General features: G+C 34.1%; 4 protein-coding genes and 2 long non-coding RNA genes across 15 annotated transcripts in view; 3 read left to right on the forward strand and 3 right to left on the reverse strand.

The window, feature by feature from the left end:
* Positions 1-63: 63 nt before the first annotated feature.
* LOC132907500 (phosphatidylinositol N-acetylglucosaminyltransferase subunit C) lies at positions 64-1,567 on the reverse strand. Its single transcript, XM_060960670.1, has 2 exons — positions 1,331-1,567; positions 64-1,217 (listed from the first exon to the last, which is right to left on the reverse strand). The coding sequence occupies exon 2, from the start codon at positions 1,048-1,050 to the stop codon at positions 232-234; it is 819 nt and encodes a 272-aa protein (XP_060816653.1). The 5' UTR covers positions 1,051-1,217; positions 1,331-1,567; the 3' UTR covers positions 64-231.
* Positions 1,568-1,628: 61 nt separating this feature from the next.
* On the forward strand, positions 1,629-4,766 carry LOC132907484 (NF-X1-type zinc finger protein NFXL1). Of its 2 annotated transcripts, none has more exons than XM_060960629.1 (5): positions 1,629-1,763; positions 1,878-2,189; positions 2,273-2,385; positions 2,468-4,148; positions 4,299-4,766. In XM_060960629.1, the coding sequence occupies exons 2-5, from the start codon at positions 1,926-1,928 to the stop codon at positions 4,725-4,727; spliced, it is 2,487 nt and encodes an 828-aa protein (XP_060816612.1). In that variant the 5' UTR covers positions 1,629-1,763; positions 1,878-1,925; the 3' UTR covers positions 4,728-4,766. The 2 variants fall into 2 exon arrangements, with proteins under 2 accessions (XP_060816612.1, XP_060816613.1); XM_060960630.1 differs by having other exon boundaries at positions 1,643-1,753.
* A 553-nt stretch (positions 4,767-5,319) lies between these two features.
* On the forward strand, positions 5,320-9,323 carry LOC132907480 (pre-mRNA-processing factor 6). The gene is made up of 9 exons (XM_060960622.1): positions 5,320-5,611; positions 5,703-5,762; positions 5,840-5,966; positions 6,045-6,595; positions 6,672-7,452; positions 7,516-7,731; positions 7,810-8,151; positions 8,228-8,571; positions 8,694-9,323. The coding sequence occupies exons 1-9, from the start codon at positions 5,517-5,519 to the stop codon at positions 8,971-8,973; spliced, it is 2,796 nt and encodes a 931-aa protein (XP_060816605.1). The 5' UTR covers positions 5,320-5,516; the 3' UTR covers positions 8,974-9,323.
* On the reverse strand, positions 9,305-13,563 carry LOC132907509 (uncharacterized). 5 transcript variants are annotated; one of them, XR_009658190.1, is made up of 5 exons: positions 13,317-13,563; positions 12,967-13,246; positions 12,292-12,425; positions 11,658-12,229; positions 11,066-11,494 (listed from the first exon to the last, which is right to left on the reverse strand). It is a non-coding gene; the product is annotated as an uncharacterized LOC132907509 (long non-coding RNA). The 5 variants fall into 5 exon arrangements; XR_009658188.1 differs by lacking the exon at positions 11,066-11,494 and adding an exon at positions 9,305-10,985 and having other exon boundaries at positions 12,292-13,246; XR_009658191.1 differs by having other exon boundaries at positions 12,292-13,246; positions 13,381-13,563.
* The window catches only part of LOC132907502 (thymosin beta), a 50,105-nt gene continuing 42,181 nt past the window's right edge, over positions 9,841-17,764 (forward strand). The window contains exons 1-2 of one of the 5 annotated variants that reach the window (XM_060960673.1): positions 16,791-17,218; positions 17,398-17,525. The gene's annotated coding sequence lies outside the window, so the exon portion shown is untranslated. Of the gene's footprint in view, positions 10,151-16,790; positions 17,219-17,397; positions 17,526-17,764 lie in introns of those variants that run through there. The other 4 variants (XM_060960672.1, XM_060960676.1, XM_060960677.1 and 1 more) reach the window with 4 other exon arrangements.
* On the reverse strand, positions 13,763-16,525 carry LOC132907510 (uncharacterized). Its single transcript, XR_009658192.1, has 3 exons — positions 16,160-16,525; positions 15,886-16,035; positions 13,763-14,763 (listed from the first exon to the last, which is right to left on the reverse strand). It is a non-coding gene; the product is annotated as an uncharacterized LOC132907510 (long non-coding RNA).

Here is a 17,764-nt window from a genome sequence, read left to right on the forward strand (position 1 = left end):
AACATTCTCGAATTATAATTGAACATTTAGAAAATTGTTGATGTACATCATTTTGAAATACAATTTTGTTAAACACAATAATATATATGTAAAATACATTTTCATAGTTATATTTTGTTGCTATATTAAAATTATGTTGTGTATTAATAATAAATATTTATAATATGCCTTTTTTTTAAATTTACAATTCCATATATTACAATAAGTAGAAGAAAATGTATTAAATATTTTCTAAGAAGTAATAACAGCCTCATCCCATGGCCCATAAATATTATCCTTATACTTCTGGCATCTTACATACCAATAAGGGCAAATAAAATGTAAAAATACTATAGTTGCAATAAATACATAAGAAAGAGTTTGTGAAACTAGTAGAAGAAAATATAATGTATTTAATGTTAAAAGATTTGAGATCAGTATTTTGCTAGTTAATTTATGCATTAAAAACGGTAATAAAACAAAACACTGAACAGATACAGTGAGAAGAGAAAAGGCATGTAAGGGAGATGCCAATCTGGATGCTAGCATTAAAGAGCCAAATATTGAAGATGTTATGGACAAAGAATCGGACAAAGAGATCTGTAAAGGACCGTACTTACTAAATATTAAATGTACCAAGAACATTAATATTGTCATGGCATAAATTGTATCTGTACTAATGGTATCCGTTAAAGTTTTCAAAACAGGTGACAAAATATATCCAAATGTAAGAAAAATCAATACAGTTCTAACATGTTTTGTGAACTCTATTAAAGTACTTGCCTCTTTCAAACAATATGTAAAATAACCCAATATTGTGAATATTACCCCAAAAACAAATATGATATCAGGGCTGGCCCATTCATTGTATAACCAAATAAATATAATAACAAAAAGAATGACAATATTTAGCTGAATGCATATGCTGCCACCGAAAGTTATTGCTTCGATTAATGTTACATTATTTGGTTTTATTTTGCGTAATTGTTCTAAGAATGAGCTATCCGTATAATTATCCGGTAGACCATAATTTTCATATAAATTCTTCTGCCATTGTAGCTCTACTGTCATAATGTATGTTGCTCTTTATTTTTATCAGAATCTTAGTCGCGTAGAATATGAAATTTGATTTTCATTAATTAAATATCATGAGTCTGCTGCTATTATGATATGATGATTAAAGTTTTCATATATCCTTCGTAACTCATTCGCAGGATTTTTGCTTTGCATATAACTTACTACAAAAAAAGTAAATATAATTTGAATTAATTTTGAATCATATGTGGTTGTAATTCTGAGTAAACTGGATAAATTGAGTAAATTGTTTAGCATTATGACTATCAAACCATACACTTTAGTAAAAAGAGGTTATTGGAAGACACTGCTGCGCGAATCTTTCTGAATTCGTTAAATCATGAAACATATCTCTTTGAGTGATAGATTCGTTTATCTCGTCTGAATTAACCAATCAAATGTAATTTACGATATCAGTGATCTCATCGTTAATGATTGATTCCTATCTATGCTATTATTTTCCACAAAATAACCGATAAATGTAACGTCGTGTTGTTTGTATATTTTAACTGTCTAATAAAGAAGTGCGTGGCAAGAATATGGTAGATATTTATATATTATTATAAAATTATATAATATATATTATATAATTATTTATATTATTATAAAATACTTTATTTGTTTCCTCAAGTATATCGTTCACGCGGGATTGATATGCTTCAGTAAGCTACTTACATGTTAAATATTTCTTCACTTAAATGTATGCGTAGGTAAATACAAATTATTATTTTATATATGAAAAACATGTTCTTTTTCCATTTTTGTAATATTATTAACATCATTGATTGTATCTCTGTATACAGTTTTATGTTTCATCATTACAGGATGAAGTTATTACATATTTCATGAGTAAGATAAAATTCTAAATAAAGATGCAGAAATTTAGGCAAGCTCAAGCAGAAAATAAAATAGCAATTAACAAACATTTAGAAGCAAATGCTTATCTAGAATCTTCCAGTGAGAGTGAAGATGATAGAAATGAAGAGGATATACAAAATATAGTGGGAAAAGTAATATCTGCCTATCAAGGCAAAGAGGCAGACACAGAAAAAATTTTATCATATTTAATTAATATTTTCCAATCTGGCAATGCTGTTTGTTTAATATGTATTTCAACTGTAAAAAGAACAGATTCAGTACGTTTTTTTAAAACTATATAAACTTATGATATATAAACTTTGTTATACATTTTGTATTACAATATATGTTAATGTTCTAGATTTGGAATTGTAACAAGTGTTTTGCTTTCCTACATATGCCTTGCATTTTGCATTGGATAAACGATAGTTTGAATGTTAAACGCGAGAAAGGTATCACATCAATATGGGCATGGTAAGAAATAATTTAAAATGTTCTGCAGATATGTATATTGATAATATATTCATTTAAATATTATATATTAATATTATTCTAGTCCAAAATGTCGTATGGAATATAATCAAGATGACATTCCTCGTAACTATAAATGCTTTTGTAAAAAAACCATAGATCCCCCATATAGTCCATGGAATATTCCACATTCCTGTGAAGAAACATGTGACAAACTGCTGCAACCAGAATGTGGTCACAAATGTGTTTTGCTTTGCCATCCTGGACCATGTCCTCCTTGTGCAAAGACGGTATCTATTAAATGCTACTGTGGCAAACAGATGCCTCAACAACGACGATGTAATGCCAAAGAATGGAGTTGTGGTACTGAATGTAACAAAGAGTATAAGTTATGTTCACACACTTGCAAAGAAGTGTGTCACTCAGGGGAATGTCCTCCTTGTCCAGAAATATTATCACTAGAATGTCACTGTAAGAGTAACAAAGAATTAAAGCAATGCTCTGAAGGTCTATGGACTTGTAATAAAATTTGTGGCAGACCTCTTTCTTGTAATGTTCACATATGTCAAAGTAAATGTCATTTAATTGGCGACTGTGGACCCTGTCCATTGGAGAAGAATAGAACATGTCCATGTGGGAAAAAACGTTATGCTATTTCTTGCAAACAAGAACAGCTACCTACATGTGGAGATACATGTGGAAAATTATTAGATTGCGGTTCGCATTATTGTAATATGAGATGTCATACAGATCGTTGCGGGCAGTGTTTAGAGGTAGTCAAAAAATCGTGTAGATGTGGCAGCTACCAGAAAGAAATTGCATGTGGTAAAGAATTTCATTGCAATAAAAAATGCATGCAAATGCGGTTATGCGGAAAACATTCGTGTAATAAGAAGTGCTGCGACTGCTTGATTAAAAACACATATAACGTGTGCGAAAAAGTATGCGATAATGTTTTAAACTGCCGCAAACACAAATGTGCTGCTCCTTGTCATAGCGGCCCTTGTTATCCGTGCGCACGAACTGACGTTATTCAATGTAGATGCGGATATAATAAGATAACAGTACCATGTGGTATGGTAAAAAAGATCAAGCCACTATCTTGCAATAAGCCATGTAAAATACCTCCGATTTGTCATCATCTCAAACGAGAAACTCACAAATGCCATCAAGGTCACTGTCCACCTTGCAAAAAGATTTGCGACATTGTATATAAACGATGTGGTCATTCTTGTGTAGCTGTTTGTCACACAAAAGTGTGGCAAAAGGTGAGCAAAAATGACATAAAGACACAACCAGCAGGACCATGGGACATACAAAAGGAAACTTATCAGCTAAAAACATTACCATGTCCACCATGTGAAGTTTCTGTACAAGTTACATGTTTAGGAGGACATGAAACGCGTCCATGGCCTTGTCACATGGCTAGACCTACGTCTTGCGAAAGATTGTGCGGAAAAACGTTATTATGCACGAATCATACATGCGAATTGATTTGTCATAAAATACCATCTTCTGAAGAAAATAAGAATAGTACCCCGTGTATGGAGTGTGAAAAACCATGTTTACTGCCACGACCACAAGGATGCACACATTTATGCTCAGAACCTTGTCATCCTGCACCATGTAGCCCTTGCAAACAATTAGTTAAAATTTCATGCCATTGTGGTATAAGCACTTTATATCATAGATGTTTTGAATTAACATCGGCTGAAGCTAAAAGACGTAATGAATTGTTCAAATGCGGGAATCAATGCCCCAAAAATGTAATTAAATTATGTATTACCATAGATTAATAATCAGTCCATATATTATATATATTAATTATAATTATATATGTATATATATATATATATATATATAATTACTAGTAAATGTATTATAATGTTAAATGTGCTAATTATGTTCCATTTCAGTATCCTTGTGGACATCGATGTATAAATGATTGTCATCCTGGTCCATGCAAGAATGAAAAGGAATGCAACAAGAAGGTGAAGCTGTTCTGCGTGTGCAGGCGTATTAAGAAAGATTTTATCTGTTCCGTGGTGCAGAAAGAGGAAATTTGTTTAAAATGCGATGATATTTGTGCCAAACTAATAAACGAAAAACGTCAAGCCGAAGCTGCTTTATTAGAGCAAAAGCGGCAAGCTGAAGAAATACGTAATCAACAAGAAATAGAGAAATTTGAACGAAAATTTAAACCCCGTCGTAAGGGAAAGGATAAATTCGATAAAAAACAATTACAAAATGAGACATGTAATAATTATAGAAAATATTGGATTTTAGGTATTTTAATATGTACAATAGGTATAGTAATATTTTACATGACTGCTCAACAATTGTGAACAAAATTATGTACATATTAAACTGTATGTTTGCAATGACTTGTAATTCCCATTATAAACCTAGAGTATATTTTTAATTCTAGTTTAATCGTTTGAGTCCCAGGGGTCATTGAAAAAACTGAGTCGAAAAATCAACAAATAGCGCAACAAGGGCGCAATAGCGCTCGTCATATTTGTTACTTTATGAAATATATCTATATTATTATATATGCGTACTAATAGTTTATAAATATTTTAAGTTTTGTTTCAAATATTTCAGTCGTCGGTAGCGTTCAAATGTACTAGGACTTTTCAACACAAGATTTAAACAGCATCGCGCTGCTTGGAACTCAAACGGTTAATAAATTAATGCCAAGACTTTCAATAATTTATCTTGTAACTAATCTTTCTTGTAACTATATTTGTGCCATAGAATTACAAAGCCCAAAGAGTTTTTGATTATGTACATTTTGTAAATTTCTATGTTATATGTCTAATGGTTAACAAAATTATGAGAGAACATTTAATATTGTACTGGATTTTTATTTTACTATGTAGTGTTTTGGCGTAAATCAACTTTACTACTGTAACATAAAGTAATCAAACTATTAAAAATTATTTATCTACAGTTTATTTTTTTATGGACTAATGATAAATTTAGCCCTATTAAATGTTAGTTTCTTCAAGGTGCCATCTAGCATTAAGAAGTCACCTTACAATCTTTTGAAGCAGACGTTTGTATCATTTAGAGGTTAGGTGTACAAAAGAATTTTGTTTGTGTTTACATAAGTGGATCAACAAAAAGTTAGAATGGCAGGACCATCAGTTTCGTTATCAACGAGAAATAAAAAACATTTTTTGGGTGTTCCGGCACCTTTAGGATATGTTGCTGGTGTTGGAAGAGGGTAATATATAAAAAGCAATGTTATTGAGCTAACCTAACCCCTTTTAATGAAATAAAATATTAATATATGGCTTTAACACCTTGTTTTTTAGAGCTACTGGATTTACAACTAGATCTGATATCGGTCCAGCTCGTGATGCTAACGATGTTTCGTAAGTATTATATTATATTCTAGCTTTTCCCCTTTAATTGAAGTATTTTGTATCAATGTTTCATATCTTGTTTGTAGGGATGATAGACATGCTCCACCAACAAAAAGAACAAAGAAAAAAGAAGAAGAAGAAGAAGATGAAGAGGATTTGAATGATTCTAATTATGATGAATTTTCTGGATATGGAGGATCTTTGTTTAGTAAAGTTAGACAATGAAAGAATACTTTATTAAATATTTATAATTATATCATTCAATTTATTATATGATTAAGTATATTGCAGGATCCATATGATAAAGACGATGAAGAAGCTGATGCTATTTATGAGGCAATTGACAAACGAATGGATGAAAAGCGTAAAGAATACAGAGAAAAAAGGCTTAGAGAAGAGTTAGAAAGATATCGTCAAGAACGTCCTAAAATACAACAACAGTTTTCTGACTTGAAAAGGGAATTAGTAAATGTAGCCGAGGAAGAATGGAAAAATGTTCCAGAAGTCGGTGACGCTAGAAATCGAAAGCAACGAAATCCACGGGCAGAAAAATTTACACCATTACCGGATTCCGTCCTTGCACGAAATTTAGGAGGCGAAACATCTACCAGTATAGATCCATCGAGTGGTTTGGCATCAATGATGCCTGGTGTAGCAACACCTGGAATGTTAACACCAACAGGAGACTTAGATTTAAGAAAAATTGGACAGGCTAGAAATACTTTAATGAATGTCAAGTTGAATCAGGTTTCTGATTCTGTAGAAGGGCAAACTGTTGTTGATCCTAAGGGTTATCTCACAGATTTGCAAAGTATGATACCAACATATGGTGGTGATATCAAGTGAGTTAAAGAAACATCAATTGTATCTTAATGGTAATTATAATTCAATGAACTTAATGTTTATTCTTAATTTCAGTGATATTAAGAAAGCTAGGTTGTTACTAAAATCTGTAAGGGAGACAAATCCTAATCATCCACCAGCGTGGATCGCTTCTGCTCGTTTAGAGGAAGTTACCGGAAAAGTGCAAGCTGCACGGAATTTAATAATGAAAGGGTGTGAAGTGAACCCTACGTCAGAAGATTTATGGTTAGAAGCGGCTAGACTGCAGCCACCAGATACAGCTAAAGCTGTAATTGCTCAATCTGTACGGCACATACCAACATCTGTTAGAATTTGGATAAAAGCGGCGGATTTAGAAACAGAAACAAAAGCGAAAAGAAGAGTATATCGCAAAGCATTAGAGCATATTCCAAATTCAGTGAGATTATGGAAAGCTGCAGTGGAATTAGAAGAGCCAGAAGACGCACGAATTTTGCTCAGTCGAGCAGTCGAATGCTGTCCAACCAGTGTAGATCTATGGCTTGCTCTTGCTCGATTGGAAACTTATGATAATGCTAGGAAAGTTCTTAACAAAGCAAGAGAAAATATTCCAACAGATAGACAAATCTGGACAACAGCCGCAAAATTGGAAGAAGCGAACGGGAATAAACATATGGTAGAGAAAATTATCGATCGTGCGATATCTTCTTTGAGTGCGAACGGAGTGGAAATTAATAGAGAACACTGGTTTAAAGAAGCTATGGAGGCTGAAAAAGCTGGAGCAGTACATACATGTCAAGTTATTGTTAAAGCAATTATTGGTTTCGGAGTGGAAGAAGAAGACAGGAAACACACATGGATGGAAGACGCAGAAACCGTAATATTTTATATTTGTATTTATAGCTATATGAGCAATTACTTATTGCATTTATTGTTTTAGTGCGCTCAACAAGGGGCACTAGAATGTGCTAGAGCAGTCTACGCTTATGCGTTATCGACATTCCCTAGTAAGAAATCTATTTGGTTACGCGCAGCTTACTTTGAGAAAACTTATGGAACGCGAGAGTCTTTAGAATCTTTGCTTCAAAGAGCAGTTGCTCACTGTCCAAAGAGTGAAGTACTTTGGCTTATGGGCGCAAAATCGAAGTGGTTGGCTGTAAGTAAAATTCATGAAAAATAAAATTTCACGAAAGTGCTTTTATGATTTATGTGTAATGTTATATTCTATTTTAAGGGTGATGTTCCAGCAGCAAGAGGTATTTTATCACTTGCGTTTCAAGCAAATCCAAATTCGGAGGAGATTTGGTTAGCAGCCGTGAAGCTAGAATCAGAAAATTCTGAATACGAAAGAGCTAGACGGTTGCTCGCGAAAGCAAGAGCGTCTGCACCAACTCCTAGAGTTATGATGAAAAGCGCAAAATTAGAATGGGCTTTAAATAATCTCGACGCAGCCTTACTGCTTCTGAAAGAAGCTCTAGAAACATTCGATGATTTCCCGAAACTATGGCTAATGAAAGGACAGATCGAAGAACAGCAAGGAAACTTGGACAAAGCTTTGGAAACATACAATCAAGCTGTAAGCATTCTCTTCTTTCTTTTTATTAATTCATTTTTAGTTAGGGAGTAATCTTTTAGTTTTATTTATTTTATAGATAAAAAAATGTCCCAATTCTATTCCACTATGGCGTTTATTAGCACAATTAGAGCACAGAAAGGGTCAAGTTACTAAAGCTAGGTCAGTTCTGGAGAAGGCTCGCCTAAAAAATCCGAAGAACCCAGAGCTTTGGTTAGAAGCTATCAGAAATGAATTAAAAACTGGTGGTGTTAGAGATATGGCAAATACGCTTATGGCAAAAGCACTTCAAGAATGTCCAACGTCTGGTTTACTTTGGGCAGAAGCAATTTTTATGGAACCTCGACCACAGAGGAAAACTAAAAGCGTTGATGCTTTGAAAAAGTGTGAGCATGATCCACACGTGCTTCTTGCAGTATCTAAGTGAGTGACTGTTCGTTACGATATTTTTATATAAAGGCACACGGATTATTTGAATAATCTTTTATTAATAATTTTTTATTTAAATCTTTTTTATTATTTTATTAATAATAATTATTTCATAGATTATTCTGGTGTGAACATAAAATTTCGAAGTGTCGTGACTGGTTCAATCGAACAGTGAAGATAGATCCAGATTTGGGAGACGCGTGGGCATATTTCTACAAATTTGAGCTTCTAAACGGTACAGAAGAGCAACAAGAAGATGTAAAGAAAAGATGTATTGCTGCAGAACCCCATCATGGTGAAAATTGGTGTAAAGTATCAAAGAATATAGCCAACTGGTGTTTGAATACTGATCAAATTTTAGTATTAGTTGCAAAAGATTTACCGATTCCAATATAATTAATTAAGTAATTTAGGTGAATATTGTATATATCTATTTTTTAAAAATTAACTATTAATTATAACAATAGAATAAATAACATCCTATATCTTGTAAACTCCTTTAAAATTTACATATATATATATATATATATATATATGTAATTTTAATTTAATTTGAATAACCAAAAGATTCAAAATCATTTTCGTTTTGAATGTTTTTAAAGTACATATGTGTTTTATTATGCTTAGTGTGACTAGTAATGCACACTGCTACTCTGCATATCGTCTATGGTTTATTTTACTCAATAGTTAAAACAGTTTCGAACTATTAATTAAGAAATTCAATTCATAAAAAATAATAAAATTTATATGATATTTTTCAGTTTATAGGAATACTTCCTTTCCTTCAATACATTTTTATAATTAATACTTATTTGATCCAACTAGAAGACGAAACATTTATTGAAAAGCGCCGTAATAGACAGTATTGCTCTTTCTTTAAATAAGTCAATTTTTCCGAATATACCGGGCTATTTCAAAGTGCTAGAAACACCCAACGGGACTGCCATATGACGCGCAGCTGGGATAACTAGAAGATGAGTCATTCCAGCTCTCGTCAACCCCTAGAACGTCCTTCGGCCCTGTTCCCTTTCCATTGTGCCAGAAATAGCAACGGTGCATTTCTTCGGTACTTTTGCTTGCGACTGCTATTCCAATTTATCCAGGAATAATATCCATCGTATAAATGATTGCTAAACGAAGAAAAAGAACATAATCTAATAACGAAATAAAAGTATTGAAAGCGAATTTACGCTTAAAAAACATGAAACTTTTTCGTGCATCGAATGCAAAATCATACTTGTCGCGAAGGGTGAGTCAGCCACCCTCCCGATGACGGTCAAGGAGACCATTGGAGGAAGTGTTCGATGGATGGAAGGAGGAATTTAGTAGTGAACGGGAGTGAAACGATGGTGCGTGATTGGCCAACGTTCGGGGTCTGAATTTGTGGTGGGGTTGAACGGTGCGAGCGTAGGATCGGCAGAAGGAAGAGTGGAAGAGTGGTTCGCCGGTGTTACCTGGTGTTACGTCCCGTGGAATCACTAGCCGGTCAGTCAGTGTACTGCCTCCATCCTGCCCTTGAACGTTTGGCTGGAAGGTGTTGCGCTTGCCTATCTCTCTAAGTGACAACTGACAGGTCAGTGCTCTTTGCCGCCGATGCATTCTATCTACGATCATCTAAATTGCATGCGCTTTCAAGTGTATAAAAAAGCATACGGTGATATTTTCGTTGACGTATCAAAGCGAACCGGCTTTCTTCGTTGCCGTTCGAAGAAAGGCGGTATCGTGTATCGTGTGTGTATACTTGCATGTTTTTTAAGAAGACGAAAACTGGTCGAAGACGATCGGTATTGGTTAGTCACTCGAATCATTCTTCCTGCGCCTGAACTTGGAAATCGCCATAAGGATAATATACTTTTGAGGATATCGATCGTCTTCATTATTCGCCGATCGAAAATGGAGGGGTGTGGTCAAATCTCCATACGCGTTCTGTACACCTACGAATCTGAATCGTTGATACGAAATAATAAATTTTTTCTTTTTTTTTTCTTTTATATAACAGGCGTTTAAAATATTTTATCGTAGCGTCTTGTATAAATTACTATCATACTTTTGCGATATTTGAATATTTAAAATAAGAAATATTATTATTACCACCCTTCGTGTTTTACACACTTTATAATTCGTAGAAATATATTTTTGTATATGCCGGTAAACATTTGAAATAATAATTAAGCTTGGGATAAATGAATCATACGAATTTTGGAAGCATTGGCCATGAAGTAAGTAAGTACTTATCGCTGGGCTCTTGTGAGTCCGTTAGGATGATAGGATGGGACAAGGGCGTGGTTTTGACAGATGCACTCCGCCGCGCATCAGGCACACGAATGCGCTTCTGGTTGCCGACTGGCAAGCACGCTTTTGTTCTTGTAATCGCAAGTATTCACTGCCTTTCGTCGGGAGCTAGATTTCTGGAAAAATTAATTTTTCCCTTGAAAATATTTGGAAACAAACAATAGTAATTAAGTAATTATTTTAAGTAAAACAACAATGAAACAAATATTCGTTTTAATAAATAGTTGCCTTGGTGGACTCATTACATTGCAGTACATGCAATACAAATTGCATTTTTCTCTAATTAAATCTACACATATTCATGCGTGGTATCTTCATAAGGGAGAATCCAGCGGTATTTGCATCTTATCATGTCTCGGACAAGTTGGCTCGTTTCAAGGCAAACGAGCAGATATTTCGAATAAGTAAAACATTCTAGAAATTCTGTTTATCGATTTGTATAGCAGACGCAATTTTTATTTGCGATGTCTCATACGTATAACACATCAGTTTACTCTTGAACATAACGAATATGATAACTTGTATCTATGTATTTGCAATTTAGTGCGTCCAAACTAAATAAAAATCTGATGAAAAATCCATACTTCTACTAGAAGTTTTCTTTAAATAAAATTCAGTCATTTACCTGAAAATAAATACATTTTTATAATCTATTCTAATAGCACGTATTTTACATCTATGCCTTTTAATAATTCTGATATATACTTCTGGTATCTACAAGTGCTTGCGTGTTAGTGGAAAAAGAATGAGGATCGAGGTGAATCCCACGCGATGTATTAAAAAATTACCTTTTTACCATTGACCATGAAAGCCGAGGTCGTCGATACGTTATGTAGTACGCATAGATAGCTGTGAAGAGTTCAGATACCCCACTCTTCGACCCCCGCATTGCCAATCGATGAAACCGTCTGCCACCAGTCGACCGCTCCCCCGATGCAACCCTACATGTATAAAACCGACACGTATATATTTACACGACAGCTCCAAAGGGGCGCGCGCGCACCGCTATTTCATTCACGTTCCGGAAGAGAAATATCCTAAGACTTCTTCGAGCACACTCAAGGTCGATTCTGAACTAGAACCTAGGACACAATCTACAGTTAAATCTAGAATATAATGGGATGATTAATAAAAAGAAAATATTAAAAAGCTTGATGTTAGAACATATATAAAATGTTATGCTTTTCTTTAAAAAAATTTTTTGTAATATATCGTTAATTTATTAAACAAATGGTAGAAGATTTATCGTACGTTCCTGACGAAAAGAGTGCCTTCTGAACACGACTGTATCACCCCTTATTCGTCAAGTATCACAATCGGGATGTCGCTTGTCATGCAGAAGCGTAATGACGAAAGCAATCTGCAATCAAGATTGGGTCAGAGGGTTCTCTTCAGAGTTCTTTATTCATTCACGGTGTATACCTTGGTACTCGTTCACGAAATCTTGACCGCTAAAGAGAATTCCTTCCGCATCGGTTACTGCGTCGAAATAGCGGTATAATTTAATGTATGACGTGGCTTTCATCGTTCACGGTGAATTCTTGCTTTTCTTACAACTATAAACACAGTTAAATATTTATTAATTACGAAGATATATCGAAATCTATACCTTTATATTGATAATGTTAATGAGATTAACGAGATTAATAAAATTAAATTAGCGTTCTTCAATAGAAATTTTTATGATACCTTTGGAGCCTGAAATATTCATTTTATACGATAAGGACAAAAAGAAGTGTATTTTCAAGTCTGCGAGCAGGACAAGCCGCTTGGTAACACGTAATACGTCCCTGAACGTACGCGCCACCGCTCGATACGATACGCGCGCGTCCAGGGTTCGTTAGCCGTCACGGTTGCACGAAAGAGAGAGGAAGAGAAGAAGAAAGAGAGAAAAAGAGGGCGTTTGTATCGCGTTTGCTCGAAGCGCGAGCGCAACACGGAATCATCGCAAGCAAACGCATTTTCTAGCCATGCTGCACGCTTTTACGTGGGTATTTGACGGTATACGTAGGTGGCCAAGCGTGTGTGCAGTCCACCAGCACCATTAACTGGTCAATGCAATAGCCAAACGCCACACGAGTCCGCTCAGAAACGAACCGCTGCATACGCCACTGAGGGTCCTCCATTAAACGCGATTACCCAAGTTAATTGGCAGGCCGCGCGAACTCGTTAGCCGTCAGCCGTAAGATCTCTCTTTACCACGAACCCACGACAATGTCTGCCCAGAAACCTTTGGACGATTAACTGATCTTATCGATTCCACCGGATGCGTTTACAGTTGATCGGTTCCAGACACACGCCGGTCCGTTCACCAGACTTACGTAGAAGTTATGAATAATGCGCGCGATCCCTTTGCAGCTGTTCATATCTTCTTCAGCTAAAAATATATATTATAAACGTTCAATGTACAAGATATGTATCCATGACGTCAAAATTCGAATAATTACTGTTGTTTATGACAAAGTACTAAACGTTTTTCATGGTAATTATAGTACAGAGATTTCAAGATACCCGGCTAAACGTGAGTCTCATATGATGTGTTCAATCTCGCGATGAGCATGGCTCGTCGAAGCGTAGCGTACACCGACGCGTCCTGCAAACCGGCTAGCGCGTCGGTGCGAGCAACCTAGTTTCCTTATTAACTTGCAGACCTCTTTTCTCCTCGCGAGATCAAGTAGGATTTATCGTGATTTCTCTTCGGACACTGGCGTACTGAAGCCGTTTTTAGTCCTCCCCTTTCCCCTCGTTGTATCGTGATAATCCAATGAGATACATCTTTTAGAATCATCGAGAACTACCGTTGCTTTCTTGAATTTTGTGAAATCGACCGACTTAACTTTGTAACATGCCACGAAATCGTACGATATCAAGTATTTGAATAAGACTACATTAATTTTGACATTACTATGAGATTCTTTATTATATATAAAGGCTTGTTCTGTTTCATGAAGTTATATACATTTTTGAAAAATGAAATTAACCTTGAGAAGATTAATTTGTATGTATTGGACATACTCAAAGATGTTAATCGTACAACTAAAGCAATCTCCTCTTCTTTTGTTACCGTTACGCATAACGCAGGCCAGTGGGTGCTTTCGTATGCGTGCACTCGATGCAAGACTCCTACACGTGTACCGACGATAGGGAGAGAAGAAATATTCAACAAGCGGATACGTAAAGGACACGAATGTGTTTCACAGTTGCGTATTCAGCCTCTTTCGAGCTCTCTCTATATACAGCCATACGGCTGGCTACCATATAAGGACCTATACACAGCCTTGTCGATGCTGACCCACCGTTGGAACGTATCCCTTGAAACGTTCTCTTGGAGCCACTGATATACGCTATATCTGTGCCTTCTCATCCTTCTTGAATCTGTAATTTCTTCCATTCTGTTCTTTTTGTCTTATCGCACTTGTGTATATTTCTTATTGCCTGTTGCAGGACAAGACTATGTTAATTTTAGAACGAATATAATCATAAGAAATTTTGAAAAAAATAGCTTCTCAAGATCGATTGAGTACTGTTCTTCATTAGAAAGTACTTAGATGTTAGATTTTGTCAGAGAATGAAATTTGTTTCTTGATTTTTTAAAAATATGCTTGTAAAAAATATCGTAGGTCCAGAACTTTTATGTAACACATTTAACGCAACTTGCTCTTTGAAATATAAATAATGTTGATTTCTCTCAAACGATAATGGAACTCCAAGAAGCATTGTGTCATAGTCATAACAGTTTCAAGTACTGATAAAGGTTTTGCGACTTTGAACCAGTGAGTCCGCTTCATGAAATGTACAAGTTTCTTCTAAAGTACAAGTTTCGATCTAAAAGTACAAAGTACAATCTTCTTGGCTAGTGATATTTTCGTCTGTTCAAAACAGGCGTTGAAATGCCTAAAAGTAACGAATATAAGCGACGTAAATAGGAAAAAAACGAAGTGGAAGCGAAAACACAGAAAGAAATGGTAGGGAGAGCCCGACGAATATGAGTCATTCTAGCTTCAGTGGTTCACAAGCTTTTTTAATTGTACACTCCTGCCGGTCAAATATGCGAAACTGTATTCATTCCCAAATATACTTCATTTTGCTATAATATTGCACATAGTGAACAGGACAAATCTTGTACACGAAAATTACCATGCGATTTTTAAGATTTTGAGATCGCTTAGATACCGTGAATGCGAAGTATTGTCGATTGTGCATCACTGCTCCAACAACTGTAAAATGTAAAAGAACCGTGAGTGCCGGATTCGATGTATGAACATATGACGAGTTTTTCTGTCAAGTTCCTTACGACGGAACGTGCATGGATTATTGATTATATTTCAACATACATTAAAACCATTTTATTATTTACGTTTCATGAATATATATACGTAATACATACAAATGCTTTGCAAAACAGTTTATGATGAAGTACTTTTATTATGAATTTATTTGTTGTTTATGAATTTTTTAATTCTTAAAATTTAGTAAAATACATAAATATAGTGTAGTATAGTAGAAGGATTTTATAAATTCGTAAATTTATAAATTTGTTTGATTAAAGGAAATATAATTTGCGAGATTAAACTCAGTGAATGAGAATCCTGGTTCATAAAAATGCCAACGTTTTAGTAAGAATTCACAGAGGAGGATATGTGACCAGAAAGGAAATGGAAAGAAACGCGAACCGGAAGTAGCAAGCTTTAGCTTCCGCTTCGTAACGCATTAGTTACTGGCGTGTAATACGAAATTTAGACAACAAAGAATCTCCAGACAGATTTTATTAATGAGAGATATCGTATCTAGCTTGCGTTTCTCTAATAACATTTTTACACAAACCAAGTCCAACTAGATACGATTAAACGAGTCCACTAATTGCAATTAACGTAACACGTTGCATTTTAAGATGTTACGTATCCGATTATGTTCCGACATAATTATGGCCAATCCGTTATTTTCACTTATAAAAAGGAAAAAAGAAACACGAACAAGAGGAGACTGTAAAATACTAGACAAGGAATACTTGCCTACCTTTGCATTCACTAGAAACGGTGCCGTTATTCGTCCGGAATTTATAGTACTTCCATCTGTCTACATCTTCCATCAATTGAAAAATCTCTTGCTTTACAATCCTTCTGTATTTTTTCAATTCTTCATATTTAATATTTAATATGTACAAATCTAGAAAATAGAGTAATGTATAATATACTAACCATGTATAATGTACAATAAAAATAATTAGACTTAATTATGTTTATAAAAATTCATATTTTTATAAATATAATTAATAAAATAGGTACTCTACTTTGAATAATTTCACATATCTTTACATATAATATATATTATATGCATTTTTGTATCTTCAAATTTTCCATAAATGCATAAAAATGCTCAGTTTTGTAATAATATACAGTAATGGTAAAAAAATAGTAAAATCTAAAATTGTACGTTTGGAAAGAAATTACAAAAAATGGTAGAAAAATTACAGATTATGTAGTAGTAGAATAAATGCAGTGTAACCTAATGTGTAGAGTGAATCAAATCTTTTGCTTTATAATCTTTTGCTGTCTTCTTGATCTTTTATATTTAATATTTATGAATCTAAAAAATAAAATAATGTATAATATGTAATAACAATATATAATAATGCAAAAATGTTATAATTTCAAATTTATACGTTTGAAAAGAAATAACAAAGAATGGTAGAAAAATGGTAGGTTGTGAGGTGGCAGAGTAAACGTAACGTTTACAAATCTAATTTGAAATTTTCCATTTTAGTATCGTCGAGTCCTTCTACATATAGCGTGTGCATTATATGAAAGAATTTTCAACGTTTAAATTCCGACGTTTCTGCCAATATGCATTGAAAGCGTCGCGAGGAGCATTCGATATCGATATGTTTGGTCGATAGACGCGCACACTCGAGTGCGCGTATCACGTTTGTGTACACAGACTTCGTTCGATTCTCGGTAACACGATGACAATGAACCGACTCGTTCGCTGACACTTGCAGATTCTCGCTTCTTCTTGTTTCCGATATATCCGACGCTCAATCATTGTTCAATCGAGAATAAAGAAAATGGGCTAAAAGTTGCAACAAGTATCGCGATTCGGAGCGATATACAGCTGTATATCGTTTACATATGTCAAGAAAGTATTCTTACACTCTTTATGAACATATTACGTGTGTTATACGAAACATTTAAAAATTTTATTAATGCCGAAATGACATCCAACTATTATGATTATATTGATAGAACCATATATGATTCTGGAAATGTATACAACAGTTCCAAATACTTAAGACAAGTATATATTTTGCAGAGATCGCAAAAGTATAAACAAGTAATCGTCAGCAACATTAGTAAGTCTCAGTATTCAATGAGATCATTTTCAATTATTAATTCACAGTACATGTTTAAGATGATAAATAAGGTAATAAATACATTCTATATTTGACATATTTTATTTAGTAAACTACATTACTTTTTTACTAAATATAACTTTATAGTGAATATCTTACAACTTCTATAACTTTTTCAGATTAGGTTCAAATTTTTCCAATATAATTTTTGCACTTTTAAATTTCCCATAAATATATAAAAAAAGTTGCATTCTGTTAGTGTGAAGAAGATAAACAATTTTTTAAGAAAAGATTCGGTAACTTACATGTATCTAGATGGCAAAAACTCTAACTCTAGTTAAATCTTTCTTAACTTTCGCTATGAATTTTTCGAGCAACCTTAATATTTGAATACTTACCATAGGAAACTTGTACGTATATATTGTGTATATTATATAAAATATCTTGAAATTTCATTAGAGATAGTTCAAGAATAATTGGATTCTGCTTTGTTATGAATATAACTTGTTCGTTTTCTGGGCAGCTTTTGTTCTGAACGGTAAACAA

Source organism: Bombus pascuorum, chromosome 5 (genome assembly GCF_905332965.1).
Source record: "Bombus pascuorum chromosome 5, iyBomPasc1.1, whole genome shotgun sequence".
Lineage (NCBI taxonomy): Eukaryota > Metazoa > Arthropoda > Insecta > Hymenoptera > Apidae > Bombus > Bombus pascuorum.